This window comes from Dipodomys merriami, unplaced genomic scaffold (assembly GCF_024711535.1).
Source record: "Dipodomys merriami isolate MVZ:Mamm:240054 unplaced genomic scaffold, mDipMer1.0.p SCAF_116, whole genome shotgun sequence".
NCBI classification, from domain to species: domain Eukaryota; kingdom Metazoa; phylum Chordata; class Mammalia; order Rodentia; family Heteromyidae; genus Dipodomys; species Dipodomys merriami.
This window is the reverse complement of record NW_027202449.1, coordinates 1,999,047-2,014,782: the sequence shown is the minus strand read 5'-3', so window position 1 is coordinate 2,014,782 and position 15,736 is coordinate 1,999,047. Positions and strand designations below refer to the sequence as shown.

At 44.0% G+C, this 15,736-nt stretch overlaps 1 protein-coding gene across 1 annotated transcript in view; it reads left to right on the top strand.

The window, feature by feature from the left end:
• The window catches only part of LOC138822861 (ubiquitin carboxyl-terminal hydrolase 10), a 49,605-nt gene that overhangs the window by 7,600 nt on the left and 26,269 nt on the right, over positions 1–15,736 (top strand). Inside the window, exon 2 of the mRNA XM_070015818.1 lies at positions 10,530–10,598. Within this exon, the coding sequence (XP_069871919.1) occupies positions 10,530–10,598 (69 nt within the window). The remainder of the gene's footprint in view (positions 1–10,529; positions 10,599–15,736) is intronic.

The window sequence follows — 15,736 nt, the reverse complement described above, 5'->3', positions numbered from 1 at the left end:
TGGTGGTTCATTCCTGCAATAAATACCAGCTACTTGGGAGGCAGAGATCTGGAGGATCTCAGTTCAAGGGCAAGAAAAAGTGTATGAGACCCTATCTTAACCTGTAAAGATGGGTAGAGTGTGATGTGTTGGGTTGGGCAAAAACATGAAGTTTTATTTTAAAAATAAGGTTATGGACATAAACAGAAAAGGCCAGAAGTGGCACTGTGGCTCAAGTGCTAGAGTGCTAGGTAGCCTGGAGCTCAAGAGCTGAGGGATAGTGCCAAAGCCCAGAGTTCAGTCCCATGACCGACAAAAATTAAAAATAAGGTTATGGGCATGGCTCATGTGGTAGAACACCTGCCTAACAAGCACATTTTGCATGCCCTGGACCTTGTCATGTAAAACTGATAACATTAATACATGATTCTATGTATTAAATTTTGGTTTAGCAAAATTTAAGTTAACAATCTGCATTGTTGAATTGTCACATAAACATGTCCATATCCTTTCCAATAGATATAGGTGATACGTTTCAATTTTATTACATTCATTTAAGTTTAGTCAGAACAAATTACTTGTGAGTTTATTTACTACTCCTTTTTTTTTTGTCGGTCGTGGGGTTTGAACTCTGGGCTTGTGCGCTGTCCCTGACCTCTTCAGCTCAAGGTGAGAGCTTGAGCCACAGCACCACTTCCGGTTTTCGAGTGGTTTATTGGAGATAAGAGCCTCACGGACTTTCCTGCCCAGGCTGGCTTTGAACCGTGATCCTCAGATCTCAGCCACCTGAGTAGCTAGGATTGTAAGTGTGAGCCACCAGCACCTGGCTATTTACTACTTTTAATACTGTCAAGAGGTGGTCTGTACTTTGTCTTTTTATTTTCCCTGTTCTAGACAGCTCCTAGCTCGGGAGAGATGTTCATCTTATCATTAAAACACATACTCTTCCTTCTCTTTAGAAGGTCAGCATTTTCCCTTATGATAGGACAGGTTGACACTTTGTTGGAAATAGAGGAGGGTATAAAAAAAATGCAGTTTCATTCTAGAGTTTTGGTGATTCCTGCCCAATGTTTTCTAAAATCTCTATTTAAAAATTAATTTATCGTGTTAGTGATGGCACCCGGCAGCTGCGCCCCTTAGCTATACCCTTAGCCTATCTCTTCATACTTTTATTGATACATTTATATTTTTAGAGGTGTTTTAGGGTCACAGTGTAATTGAGAGGAAGAAATAGGGGTTCTGAGCCAGGTGCTGGTAGCTCACACCCGTAATCCTAGCTACTCAGGAGGCTGAGATCAGATTGTCATGGTTCAAAGCCAGCCTGGGCAGGAAAGTCCATAAGAAAGTACATAAACCACCAGAGAACCAGAATTGGTGCAGCGGCTCAAGTGGTAGAGCACTAGCTTTGAGCTGAGTTGCTGAGGGACAGAACCCAAGACCCACGACTGCTGGAAAAAAGAAAAAGAAAAAAAATAGGGGGTCCACATATTTGCTTTCTCTTGGTATTTTAAGTAATAATTTCTCTTAAACCTGGGTCAAAACAAGTCTATTTATTTAAACCTAAAAGAGGCCTTCTGGGTAGATACAGCCTTGGATGAGGGAAAGCATCTTTACTATAAATCTCTGGAGCGCTGCCTTCACTCCCACCACATGTGCAGAACCGGGAAGGTGTTTACTGAACATCAGTGGTATTAAAAAGGTGTAAATAGGGCTGGGGATGCAGCTGAATGGTAGAGGGCTTGCCTAACATGCTTAAAGCCCTGGGTTTGATTCCTCAGTACCACATAAACAGAAAAAGCCACAAGTGGCGCTGTGGCTCAAGTGGTAGAGTGCTAAAAGCAAAAAGAAGGGATAGTGCCTAGGCCTTGAGTTCAAGCCCCAGGATTGGCCAAAGGGAAAAAAAAAAAGAAAAGTGTAAATAAGCCAGGTACTGGTGGCTCATGCCTGTAATCCTAGCTACTCAGGAGGCTGATATCTGAGGATTCCAGTTCAAAGCCAGCCTAGGCAGGAAAGCCTGTGAGACACTTTTTTTTCCTTTGGGGCTTGAACTCCAGGCCTGGGCGCTGTACTGAGCCTCTTGGTCTCAAGGCTAGTTCTTTACTGCTTGAGCTGCAGCACCACTTACCCCTTTTTCTGAGTAGTTTATTAGAGATACAAGTCTCATGGACTTTTCTGTCTGGGCTGGCTTCAAACTGGGATCCTCAGATCTCAGCTTCCCTGAGTAGCTAGGATTACAGGCGTGAGGTATGGTGAGACTCTTAATCTCCTATAAACTATTCAAAACTATATGTGGAGCTAGCTATAGCTCTAGTGTTAGAACACGAGCCTTGAGCAAAAAACTGAGGAACAGTGTCCAGGCCCTGAGTTAAAGCCTCAGGACATGCGCGTGCGCGCGCGCGCACACACACACACACACACACGCATACACATGCGGCATAAATAGGTTATGTAAAATGTTGAAGCAATTTTCTGGCCTTTGGAGAAGGAGAAGGGACAGAGATCAGCAGTCTACTGAATGTCTAGACTATGTTAAAGGCATCTAATATGCATGTCTTACATCATTTCCAAAAGGCAGTGAGTAATTCCTGCTCACATTTGGTTGATGGCAGAACCCCTCAAGAAACTCAACCCTAGGGCATATAAGCCTTCCTGCATACGTGTGTGTGTGTGTGTGTGTGTGTGTGTGTGTGTGTGTGTGTGTGTGTGTGTGTGTGTGTGTGTGTGTGTGTGTGTGTGTGTTACTCACATGTACACTATTTGCATATAGTTTGGGATTTTACAGATCTCCGGCTCCCAAAGCCCTGTAATACCTACTACTAAAGGGGATGGTCGGGCTGGGAAGGTGGCTCAGTGGTAGAGCGCTTGCCTTGCATGCCTGAGGCCCCGAGTTCGATTTCTCAGCACCACATTAAAAAAAAAGCCGGAAGTGGCGCTGTGGCTCAAGGGGTAGAGCGTAGAGCACTAGCCTTGAGCTGAAGAGCTGAGGGACAGCACCCAGGCCCAGAGTTCAGGCCCCACGACCGGACCCAAAAAAAAAAGGGTGGGGATGGTCCCCAAGCTTCAATAGTGCTTGGTGCCTTTGGCAGCTCTGACCACCCACCTCACACCTGTGTAGCCGGGTGGACTGGGGGTGTGGTTCAAGTGGTACAGTGTGTTTACCTAAAAGGCCCTGAGTTCAGTCCTCAGTACCACCAACAAAAACCCTCACATCAGACTGGCTTTGAGCTCATGATCCCGCTTCAGCAAATAAAGTGATTCATTAAATGGGAAATTCAGTATTGACTTCTTTCTTGGCCTGGAAGAGAAGTATATGTATTATCTCACGTTTTTGTTGTTGTTGTTGTTTTGTTGGTCGTGGGGCCTGAACTCTGGGCCTGGGTGCTGTCCCTCAGCTCTTCAGCTCAAGACTAGTGCTCTACCACTTGAGCCACAGCGCCACTTCCAGCTTTTTCTGCTTATGTGGTGCTGAGGAATCAAACCCAGAGCCTCATGCACACAAAGCAAGCACTCTACCACTGAGCCACCTTCCCAGCTCCTTATCTCACATTGTTATTTCTCACTGGACAACTCTCATTTTGTAATGTCGGCAAATTAAAAAAAGCTTAAACCAACACGCTTCTATTCATCCCCAGACTTCCCCTTCCACCCCATCCCCATGTCCTTTAATAAATACCAAATGCCTGCCTTGTTGCTGGCAGGTGGCTTTCGGTAACCCAGCTTTTATTGGGCTGGTTCCAGCATATTTTGTGAAGTGAAGAGCCCTGTAGAACAGATGGCACTTACGCATGTCTGTGTATGTAGCTCTGTTTAACACAACATAGTTTTGCTTCAGTGTTTTGTTTGGTGCCATTCCTGGGACTTGAACTCAGGGCCTTAGTGTGCCCTGAGAGCTTTGTTGCTCAAGTCTAGTGTTCTACCACTTGAGCCATAGCTCTACTTCCAATCTTTTGGTGCGTAATTGGAGTTAAGAGTCTCACGGACTTTCCTGTCTAGGCTGGCTTTGAGCCATGACCCTCAGATCTTGGCCTCCAGAGTAGCTAGGATGATAGGCATGAGCCACTGGTGCCTGACTGCTTCAGTATTTTTGCTTCCATTGGCATTGTGTAGTGGGGAGTGTACCATACCAGTCTCACATAGCAAGTTCTTGAATGAATGCTTTGCTTATCATCCTGCTATTTAATAGTAACAAAGCAAGTTAACTTTGTTTACCATTTTGTACTTTAATGCTACTCTAAGCACTGGGTAGGTAAAAGTAGGTAAAAATGGGTTTTTGTTGTCAATTATATTTTCTAATTTGAAGATGTAGTCTGTGGTGTAGAAACAAATTCTAGCTCAGACTCCTAAAAAGCACTAAAAATATGCAGCTAGCATATTAAAAATCCTGCTTTGGTGCCAGTCCTAGAGCTTGAACTCAGGGCCTGGGTGCTGTCCCTCAGCTTTTTTGTTCAAGACTAGCAATCAGCCACTTGCCATAGCTCCACTTCTGGCTTTTTGGTAGTTGAAGATAAGGGTCTCTTCATGGTTTTTCCTGCCCAGTCTGGCTTAGAACCACAATCCTCAGATATCAGCCTCTTGAGTAGCTAGAACATGCAAAGATTACTTTTAACCTGCAAAGATTACTTTTTCATAGGATTTAAGAAGATAGACTAAGACAAGTAAATAGGATAAGATAAACAAATAGAAAATTAAATAGCAAACTCTAGCACTTGAATTACCTGAGTTTTAAGATTAGAAATGAGAGGCTTTTGGGGCTGGGAAGGTGGCTCAGTGGTAGAGCGCTTGCCTTGCATGCCTGAGGCCCTGGGTTCGATTCCTCAGCACCACATAAGCAAAAAGAAAAAAAAAAGCCGGAAGTGGCGCTGTGGCTCAAGTGGTAGAGCGCTAGCCTTGAGCTGAAGAGCTGAGGGACAGTGCCCAGGCCCAGAGTCCAGGCCCCACGACCGGACCCCAAAAAAAAAAAAAAAAGAAATGAGAGGCTTTGGAATTCCTGAACCTTCTATTAACATACTCAAAGACTTCATTTATTTATGCATCAAGTGCATGCCAGCATCAGAGTTGTACTCATTGCCTTCTGCTTTTGCTGAGCTTGCTTGCTTATGACTAGTGTTCTATCACTTGGACCACACCCTCAGTACAGCATTTTTCTAGTTAATTGTAGATGAAGTCTCTCAGACTTCTCTGCCACAATCTTCCAGGACTCAGCCTCCTGGGTAGCTAGATTTGTAGAAATGAGCCACGAAAGACTGGCTTCAAAGATTTATTCTGATGATCTTGCACAGTTCACTGTGGATGGTTGGTGCTCAGTGAATATGATTAAACCAACAAAACTGCTTTGCATTGACTGGACATCTTTAGATGTCCTCCAAACAGTGCCCATTTCAAAAGGGCTGCAGGCACAATGTGCCTAGTGGCTATCAGCATCGTATACTGGACCATGATCAGTAATTTTTCTTTCTTTTCTTTTTTCTTCTCTCCTTCCTTCCTTTTTTTCTTTTTCTTTTCTTTTCCCTCCCCTCCCTCCCTCCCTCCCTCCCTCCCTCCCTCCCTCCCTCCCTCCCTCCCTCCCTTTCTTCCTTCCTTCCTTTTTCTCCCTTCCCCTTCCCCTTCCCCTTCCCCTTCCTCTTCCCCTTCCCCTTCCCCTTCCCCTTCCCCTTCCCTTTCCCCTTCCCTTTCCCCTCCCTCCCTTCTTTCCTTCTTTCCTTCCTTCCTTTCTTTCTTTCTTTCTTTCTTTCTTTCTTTCTTTCTTTCTTTCTTTCTTTCTTTCTTTCTTTCTTTCTTTCTTTCTCTGTTTCTGTTTTTCTTTCTCTTTCTCCTTTCTTTCTCTCTCTCTTTCTCTTTCTCTTTCTCTCTCTCTCTCTCTCTTTCCCTCCCTCCCTCCCTCCCTCCCTCCCTCCCTCCCTTCCTTCCTTCCTTCCTTTCTCTCTCTCTCTCTTTCTTTCTTCCTCTTTCTTTCTCTCTCTTTCTTTCTTCCTCTTTCTTTCTCTCTCTTTCTTTCTTCCTCTTTCTTTCTCTCTCTTTCTCTCTTTCTTTCTCTCTCTTTCTTTCTCTCTTCCTTTCTTTCTCTCTTTCTTTCTCTCTCTCTTTCTTTCTCTCTCTTTCTTTCTCTCTCTCTTTCTCTCTTTCTCTTTCTCTCTCTCTTTCTCTCTCTCTCTCTTTCTCTCTCTCTTTCTTTCTTTCTCTCTCTCTTTCTTTCTTTCTCTCTTTCTTTCTTTCTTTCTTTCTTTCTTTCTTTCTTTCTTTCTTTCTTTCTTTCTTTCTTTCTTTCTTTCTTTCTTTCTTTCTTTCTTTCTTTCTTTCTTTCTTGTCGTGTGTCTTGAACTCTGGGCCTGGGCACTGTCCCTGACCTCTTCAGCTCAAGATGAGCACTGTACCACTTGAGCCACAGCGTCACTTCCAGTTTTTGGTAGTTAATTGGAAAGAAGAATTGCAGGGACTTTCCTGACCAGGCTGGCTTTGAACCGAGATCCTCAGATGTCAGCCTCCTGAGTAGCTAGGATTACAGGCGTTAGCCACCGGCGCCCGGCTTTTTTCTTTCTTTCTTTCTTTCTTTTTTTTTTAAACATTTTATTAATATTTGTACAAAGAAAGGGGTTTCAATTTCAGAAGTCGAATTCTCCCTCATCATTATTCATTCCATCCCTTCTCTCGTTATTGATCTGTTCTTCTACTTTATCTTGTTGATATATTTACTTGACATGTCAGTAATTGTGCATGTCAGTGGATTTTTGTGTGTTCACAAGTATACAGTTAGCACCACCCTCAAGCTCAGAATCCTTAATTACCCCCAAAGAAATCTATGTCTGTCAGCTGTTGCTCTCCTCTCTTTCTTTCCTTTGCCCCAATCATCCACAGTTGACTGTATGATTTGTTTGTTCTGGACAGCACATAGGATTGACACATCAGTGGCCATTTGTGTCCAGCTTCTTTAGCATCATTGTTTCTGGGTTCTTCATGCTGCAGTAGACATTAGTCTGATGAGGGTATTGGCTTAATGAAGTTTCCAAACTCATGTTTATTTAATAATTTTTTTTTTTAGTTCTGGGAATGAAAATCAGAGCCCCATAAATGATAGGCACAAACTACAGCTGGGTGTCCTGCTATAGTTTCTTGGTTCTTGGGGAGGGGGGAGGCTGGGAAGGGATATGAAGGGTAAACAAAGGAGGAGGCTGCAATGCTTGGTAAGAAATGTACGCATTATCCTGCCCATGTAATTGTAACTCCTCTGTACAGTATGTTCACAAATAAAATTAAATTAAATTATAGTTTCTTGGTTCTTATTAGATCCAGGAGATCTTTTTGGAACAGGAAGAACTTTAGCAGTTGTAGAGTCCAATAGACCATCATTTTTATAGATGAAATGATAAAGTTTGTTACTTCTTAATGTTTCATCACCTCTCCCAAAATGCATTTTGTCAGCTCCAGAAACACCAGGGAACCCTGCACCTCTCAACTATTCCTTTGCTGATTGTCACTTTATTATGATTTTGGACCCTGCCAGCCTAGTTTTTCCATTTATAGAGGTAAATGGGAAATTGATGGTTGTGCCACTGCCTTGAAAACTAAGGATGATAAAAATGCAAAGTATTTGCTGATTTCTTACCCCAGAACCAGATCACCTACTGCCATGAGCCATTTTGAAGACAAAGAATACTAATTTAGGAGTAACCTACTTAATTTGAATTTCTAATGAGATGAAACTTTTTTGGTTTGAGCTTAGAGTACTGTACTCTAGTGCCCTCTAGTGCCATGCTATAAACATAATCCTTTCTCTTTCATCTGCACAAAGCCTTTCCTGTGCTTCCATTGATTGCTGATGTACAAGTTGAACGATTCATCATTTTTTTTTCTTTTTCTTTTGTCGTGGGACTTGAACTGGGCCTGGGCGCTGTTCCTCAGCTCTTCAGCTAACGTTAAGTGTTCCACCACTTTAGCCATAGTACCACTTCCAGTTTTCTGGTTGTTTATTGAAGATCAGAGTCTCACGGACTTTCTTGCCGGAGCTGGCTTTTAACCGTGATCCTCAGATCTCAGCCTTCTGAGTAACTAGGATTACAGGCATGAGCCACCAGCGCCTGACTGTGTGTGAGAGAGAGAGAGAGAGAGAGAGAGAGAGAGAGAGAGAGTGTGTGTGTGTGTGTGTGTGTGTGTGTGTGTGTGTGTGTGTTCTGGGCTTGGTTCTGTCTCTCAGCTCAAGGCTAGCATGCTACCACTTAAGCCACAGTGCCATTTCCAGCCTTTTCTGCTTATGTGGTGCTGAGGAATCGAACCAGGGCCTAGGGCCTCAAGCATGCAAGGCAAACACTCTACCACTGAGCCATCTTTCCAAGCCCCCTAATTTGTTTTTATATAAAAATTTTGTCCCACACTTGGGGTTTGAACTTGGCCTTGATGCTGTCCCAGAGTTTTTGGGTTTTTTTTGGGGGGGGGGTCCGGTCGTGGGTCCTGAACTCTGGGCCTGGGCACTGTCCCTCAGCTCTTCAGATCAAGGATAGCCCACATCTGGCTTTTTTCTTTTTGCTTATGTGGTGCTGAGGAATCGAACCAAGGGCCTCATGTATGCAAGGCAAGAGCTCTACCACTGAGTCACCTTCCCAGTCCCTTTCCCAGAGCTTTTGTGCTCATGGCTAACTCTCTACCGCGTGGACCAAAGCTCAGCTTCCAGCTTTTTTTTTTGTATGTAATTTGAGATAGTCTCACAGAGCCTGCCCATTGGCTGTAATCCTAGCTCCTCTAGAGACTGAGCTCTGAGGATCACTGTTCAAAGCCAGCCTGAGCAGAAAAGTCTGAGACACTTATCTCCAATTAACCACCAGAAAACTGGACTTGGTTCTGTGGCTCAAAGTGGTAGAGCACTAGCCTGTAGCGAAAAAGCTCTGGGAGCTCACCCAGGCCCTTCGTTCAAGCCCAAAGCTGGCCAAAAGTAAGAGTCTCTAGACTTCTTGTCCTGACTGCCTTTGAACTAGCTCCTCAGATCTTACCTTCCTGAGTAGCTAGGAATACAGGCCTGAGCCACTGGCTTCTGGCTCTGAGTTTTTAAACAGAAGAGTCCAATTTCTACACTTTGTTGTTTCCTGTTCCTGGCAGTCCATGTTTACTGTTCTGCCTCCTTTTTACTATATACCTCACTATTTCTTTCATGCCTGACAAGTCCCTGCATGTCATTAATGATGTGAGCTTGTCCTCATGCTGTAGATAATCAGGTGTGAGCTCACAGTGAGGATGTTTCAGAAGATAAGTCTAGATCCCTGTAACTATTAAGTCTTCATGGACTTGTGCAAATAGGGGGGTTCATTGTGATATTTTCATACATGCACACAGTGTACCCTTCCAACCTTCCTTTCACTATCGTTATCCCCTCTACATCTTAAAAGTTTCTGCTACTTTCATTCCTCTGTTTTCATACATGCAATTAATTGCTTCCACTAATCTCCCTCCTTTGAGCTTTCACCCCTCAGAGTAGATCCTGCTCCTTTTTTCCTTTTTTTCTTTCAGTATGAGTTTTACCATGGTTTTTAGATTTGTATATATTTGAATAATAATTGCTTTTTGTATTGCTTCCTCTTTTCTTTACATGAAGAAGTTTGTTTTTTTTGTTGTTGTTGTTTAGTTTTGATGGGATTGCTGAAGAGCCTGCAGAATAGTGGTCTTCTGGGCACACCTACCACCAGAGTAGGGATTGGTGGTTAGTTGTTTGCCCTTGACAGTGTGCTTAGTTACAGGTTACTTTCAGTCACATGCTTGAAATCTTTTCTGTAAATTGCTAGACTGCCAGCTCAGGTAGAGTAAGGGAACCCCGCCTCTGCTCCTGATCATCCTGCACATTTAGTAGATTTTAAATCAGTACCACTTGAGAGAGGGAAGGAGGGAGGGAGTTGCTAACTAGGTGCTAGCTAGTTGTGTGACTCTTCCTCATAGTGATTCTTACTGGGTACTCACTTCTTCAAGCTCCTGGGGTCTGTGAGCCGTAGGCCCTCACCATCCGCTGTCTTAGAGTTCACCAGATGCTTTTCCAGAAGATCACAACCAGAAGGCAGTGTCTGTCTAATGTGGGTCACATTTATTTGTGGGTCACATTCACACGTAATTTGATATTATAAAGTACATAGGTTTCAAGATCATTCATCAAGATTGCTAACATTTCCCTTTTTGAAATTCTCTTCCTCCCCTTTGACCCCGTGTTTGGCTTTTCTCGGTGTTTGGCAAGGAAAGGGGAATGGAGGTAGGAACATGAGTCAGCAGGAAGGTGAGCAGAGGTAGGAAGCAAGCCGAAGAAGGCAAGCTGGCGGAGGTGCTGGGCCGAGTGTTCGCGCATAGCAGGGCTCTACAAGTCTGTGGTGCACCTGATTTATTTCCAAAGAAGTTTCATCAATTTTACTTTTCTCTTGGCAGTTGATGGAAAAGGTTGAACATTTTCTTACTGTAATTGGAAAGTCGTAGCCCTAGAAATTCTAGCTCACAGCCTCTCAATTTATTTACTTAAGAACTTGGAGGTACTAGATCAAATGTTTTTGTATATTTTATGTGATTAATGGCTCTTTTTTATTTTCCAGTATATATTTGGAGATTTTAGCCCTGATGAATTCAATCAGTTCTTTGTGACTCCTCGCTCTTCAGTTGAGGTAAGACAAAACTAAGCAAATTCATATGTAGATATAATTCATGGTTATTTACTTATTTATGTCTGTTACGGGGTTTGAATTCAGGGCCTTGGGCACTAACCCTGAGCTCTTTTTGCTGAAGGCTAGTGCTCTGCCACCTGAAGTCACAGCACCACTCCTGGTTTTCTGGTGGTTAATTGGACATGAAAATCTCATGGACTTTCCTGCCTGAGCTGGCTTTGAACTACAATGCACAGATCTCAGCCTGCTGAGTAGTTAGGATGACAGGCATGAGCCACCGGAATCTGGCTTGTTTGTTGTTGTTTTTTTTCCTTTTAATGAGTTCTAATACCCAGAAATGCTGCCTATGAATAGTAGAAATGGCTGAACCCACTAATTAGGCCTAATTGATGTTAATATTTTGCTACATTTCTTTAGACTTTTCTTTTTTCTGGCTCCCCTCCCCCCCCCTTTTTTTTTTGGCCCAGTTCTGGGGTTTGAACTCAGGGCCTGGGCACTGTCCCTGGGCTTCTTTTGCTCAAGGCTAGCACTACACCACTTGAGCCACAGTGCCAATTTCAGCTTTTTCTATTTATGTGGTACTGAGGAATTGAACCCAGGGCTTCATGTACTTTACCATTAAGCCACATTATCATCCCCTTTTGTTTTGATGCCTATCCTGAGGCTTGAACTCAGAGCATGGGTTCTGTCCCTGAGTTTATATGCTTAAGGGTAGCACTCTACCAATTGAGCCACAGTTTAAGTCTCCTGGACTTCCTGCCCAGGCTGGCTTCAAACCTCGGCTCTTAGCCTCCTGAGTGCTGGGATTACAAGGCATGAGCCCACTGCTTTAGACTTTTTTGTTGTTTGTGGTCATGGGACTTGAACTTAGGGCCTGATCGTTCCTGAGCTGTTTTGCTTTAGGCCAGTGGACTAGGAGCCATAGTCTACTTCGAGTTTTTAGATGGTTTATTGAAGGTAAGAGTCTCATGGACTTTCCTGCCTGGACTGGCTTTGAACTAAGATCCTCAGATCTCAGCCTCCTGAGTAGTTAGGATTACAGATGTGAGCCACAAAGCCCCTGGTTTAGACATATATATATATATATATATATATATATATATATATATGAATGATTTTATTATTAAGGTGAGCTTTGGACTATTTAAGGACTGTTTCAAAACATTATTTATACACATTTGGAGTCTCCATTAGCCTCCCTTTCCTGCTAAGTATGTTCTTGGTTTTGGTGTTTGCCTGTTATTACACAGATGATTTGTTTTATGGGCTTTAAAAAGTCACAGAAATGATACACTATATTCAGTATAGTTTAACCTAATACCATTATCAAGTTTGTCTGCACTTAAACATTTAATCTTGTTCTTTTATTTTAATTGCTCAATATCATTGATCAAATGTATACAGTTTAGTTACATGTTTTCCTATTGAGGATCATTTAGGTTTCTGGTTCACAGTTTAGAAATGTTTCAGCAAGCCAGGCACTGGTGTGCTCACGCCTGTAATCCTAGCTGAGATCTGAGAACCATGGTTCAAACTCAGCCCAGGCAGAAAAGGCTATGAGACTCTTACCTCCAATTAACCACCAGAAAACTGGAAGTGACCAGTGGCTCAAAGGGGTAGAGCACTTGCCTTGAGCGAAAGAGCTCAGGGACAGTGTCCAGTTGAAGCTCCATGACTGACTCCTCCCCCCCCAAAAAATCAGCAAAAGTCCTTTGAAGAGTGGAATAGGGAGGAAGGGAATTGTACTCTGCCAGGAACAGGCATCTTTAGTTTTGCTTTCCAAGGGGTTTCCCATTCACAGAGCATAAGAGTTTTCTGCTTCATTTTAAAAAAGCTTCTCACTAATTCTCAGTGCTAACATATTCAGGATTCTTGATAATAAATGCATTCTTATTGTTTTAATTCATTTTCCCCAGATTATAAACTGTTGAGCACTCTATTGCTTTAGTTTTATGTCATGGACTCTCCAGGTTTTCTCTTCCTGTGAATTACCTGATCTGTATCCCCATGCTTTCTTTCTTTTTTTTTTTTTTTTTTGTCGGTCGTGGGGCTTGAACTCTGGGCCTGGGTGCTGTCCCTCAGCTCTTTAGCTCAAGGCGAGCGCTCTACCACTTGAGCTACAGCGCCACTTCCGGTTTTCTGGTGGTTTATTGGAGATAGGAGTCTCACAGTCTCTCCTGCCCGGGCTGGCTTTGAACCGCGATCCTCAGATCTCAGCCTCCTGAGTAGCTAGGATTACAGGCGTGAGCCACCAGCGCCCGGATTTATCCCCATGCTTTCAAATCAAGTGGTTTATCTTTTTCTTACTAATTCATAAGATTGATAAGAGTGTGTGCACGCACATCACTCCTGGGGCTTGCACTCAGCGTCCGGGCACTGTCCCTTAGCTTTTTTGCTCAAGCCTGGAGCTCTACCACTTGAGCCACAGCTCCACTTCTGACTTTTTGATGGTTAATTGTAGACAAGAGTCTCAGGTACTTTCCAGACTGGCGTTGAACCACAATCCTCAGTTCTCATCCTCCTGAGTAGCTTATAGGTATGAGTCATTGGTACCCGTCTTACTCAGATTATTTTTGAGATTGGGTCTCACTTTTTGCCCAGACTGGCTGGACCCTGATATTTATGCTTCCTGCTACAGGCACATGTCACCACACCCATCTTTTTCAGTTGAGATCAGATCTTGTCAAGAGCACTTTGTTCTCATATGGACAACGAAACTTTGGGCTAAGAGTAAGGTGGGTCTTGAGGTTACAGTCATTTAAACCACTTTTTAAAAAAAATATGTAATTTTATTATTGTTAGGGTGATGTACAGAGGTGTTACCATTTCATAAGTCAGGTAATAAGTACATTTCCTTTCTGACAACGTCACCCCTTCTTTGCTGTCCCTCAGTTTCCCCCTCCTGTTCCTGCTCACAAGTTGCATAGTTTTCATCTACATAGTGTCTACTGAATACCATGCCTGCATTTAAACCATTTGTGCCTAGAAACAGTACCGTTTCCTGCCTCCAGGGGGCACTGTAGCATCATGGATAGGAGAAGCAGGCATTCTTTATTACTACATAAGGTGCACAGCCCTGCTTCATGCCTTCTTGAGACACTGCTGTGCCTGTTGCCTTGTGTGCACACGTCCTTTTCTGAATCTGCTAACAAATGCTGCATTCAATGAATGAGCTCCTGCAGGAGGAGCTTAGCCAGGTGGGGCCCACAAATGCTTAATCTGGGTCCCTGGGCTGAGTGCAGGAGTCCAAGTCCTGAGGATTTTGGGGACCCGGTGGTTTTCTTTCTTTCTTGCTTGCTTTCTTGCTTTCTTTTTTGGGTCTGGTCATGGGCCTGAACTCTGGGCCTGGGCGCTGTCCCTCAGCTCTTCAGCTCAAGGCTAGCGCTCTACCACTTGAGCCACAGCGCCACTTCCGGCTTTTTTCTTTTTGCTTATGTGGTGCTGGGGAATTGAACCCAGGGCCTCAGGCATGCAACGCAAGCACTCTACCACTGAGCCACCTTCCCAGCCCGACCCGGTGGTTTTCTTAGCTTCCTGTTTGTTAATTGTTTCTGGGGAGAGAAATTATGGGTTACTTGGAGAGATGAAATTCTGCCTCTGTGATTATTACATTGGCTCCCTAATAGTCTGTTGAAGACATTAGTTGAGGAAGCCACAACAATAGCAATTCCCAAACAGTAGAGGCCGTGAGAACCATTTAGGAGCCTCTAGGCCTGGCCAACTCTGGGTGGGTCTGAGCCCTTACAGGCCTTGGTGCTATGTGGATTTAAGGCCGCACCAGGATTTGTTGGGCAGTGGTGAGGCTGGAACTCAGGGCTCAGATGTGTACATGCTTGGCCAGTACTCTACCATGAGCTACTTAACAGCTGTTGATGTTTTTTGAGACAGGGTCATCCTGTGAAACTCAGGCTGGCTGGCCTTGAACTCACTTCCTCTGCCTTCTGAGTGCTTAGATTATAGGCACACACCACCATTCCCACTTGGGTTTTGTTCTTCCTTCTGGTAGCAATGATTTTGTCCACTTACACCGTTTCCTCCTAACCCTCATTGCAGACATGTCCATGTGAAACACTTTTTTCACCTCTTAAATAAGTAAGAGAAGGCTGGGAATGGAGCTTAGTGGTAGAGTGCTTGCCTAGCATGCATGAAGCCCTGGGTTCGAGTCCTCAGTACCACATACACAGAAAAAGCCAGAAGTGGCGTTGTGGCTCAGGTGGTAGAGCACTAGCCTTGAGCGAAAGAAACTCAGGAACAGTGTCCAGGCCCTGAGTTCAAGCTGCAGAACTGGCCAAAAAAAAAAGAAAGTAAAGGATATTTAGCAAGAAACCCTTGAGACACGCACAAGACTTTCCACTGTTTGTGTATTTTTATAGTTTTGCAGTGTTGGGGATTGGCTCCAGAGCTTTGGGCTTGATTTCCATTTGGGCTCTTCCGGTAGCCAGTCCTTTTGTGTTTTTTTTTTTGTTTTTTGTTTTTTTGGTCCTGGGGCTTGAACTCTGTACCTGGGCACTGTCCCTGAGCTCTTCAGCTCAAGGTGAGTGCTCTACCACTTAAGCCACATGGCTTTGAACCATGATCCTCAAGTCTTAGCCTCCTGAGTAGCTAGGGTTACAGGCATGAGCCACTGGCGCCCAGGTGTTTTTGTTTTGTTTTTCAGACAGAATCTTGCTATCTTTACCTTGGCTGGCCTCAAGCTCAAAGTCTTCCTACCCCTGTCTCCCAAGTAGCTGGGATTATAGGTGTGCGTCTCCAGGAATCCCTTCCTGCTTTTACAAAGCAGTCATTCTTGTGGTGTTTTACTTTTCTCTTTCAAAAAAGAAATGTGGTATGTGGTTGTTAATTCAGTTATTTAGAGCACTGTGTTAAAAGGGAGCCACAGTTCCCAGGCCCTTCCTTCCTTGTGGTGAGCTTTTTCTACTCTGACCACAGACCTGTCCCTGCCTCTTCTGGCTGGGCTGCAGGGCAGAGATCATGAACAAGAAGTGCAGAGGGTCAGGAAGCGTGGTCTTCACCAGTGGGCAGACAGAGCCAGGGATCTGTGGTCAGACGCCAAGAAGTGTGTGAGGAGGACATAGGAGCATGCCATACGTATTCCATTGTAGCTCATTTACATGTCTTCTGCAGCTCATTGTTAGTTT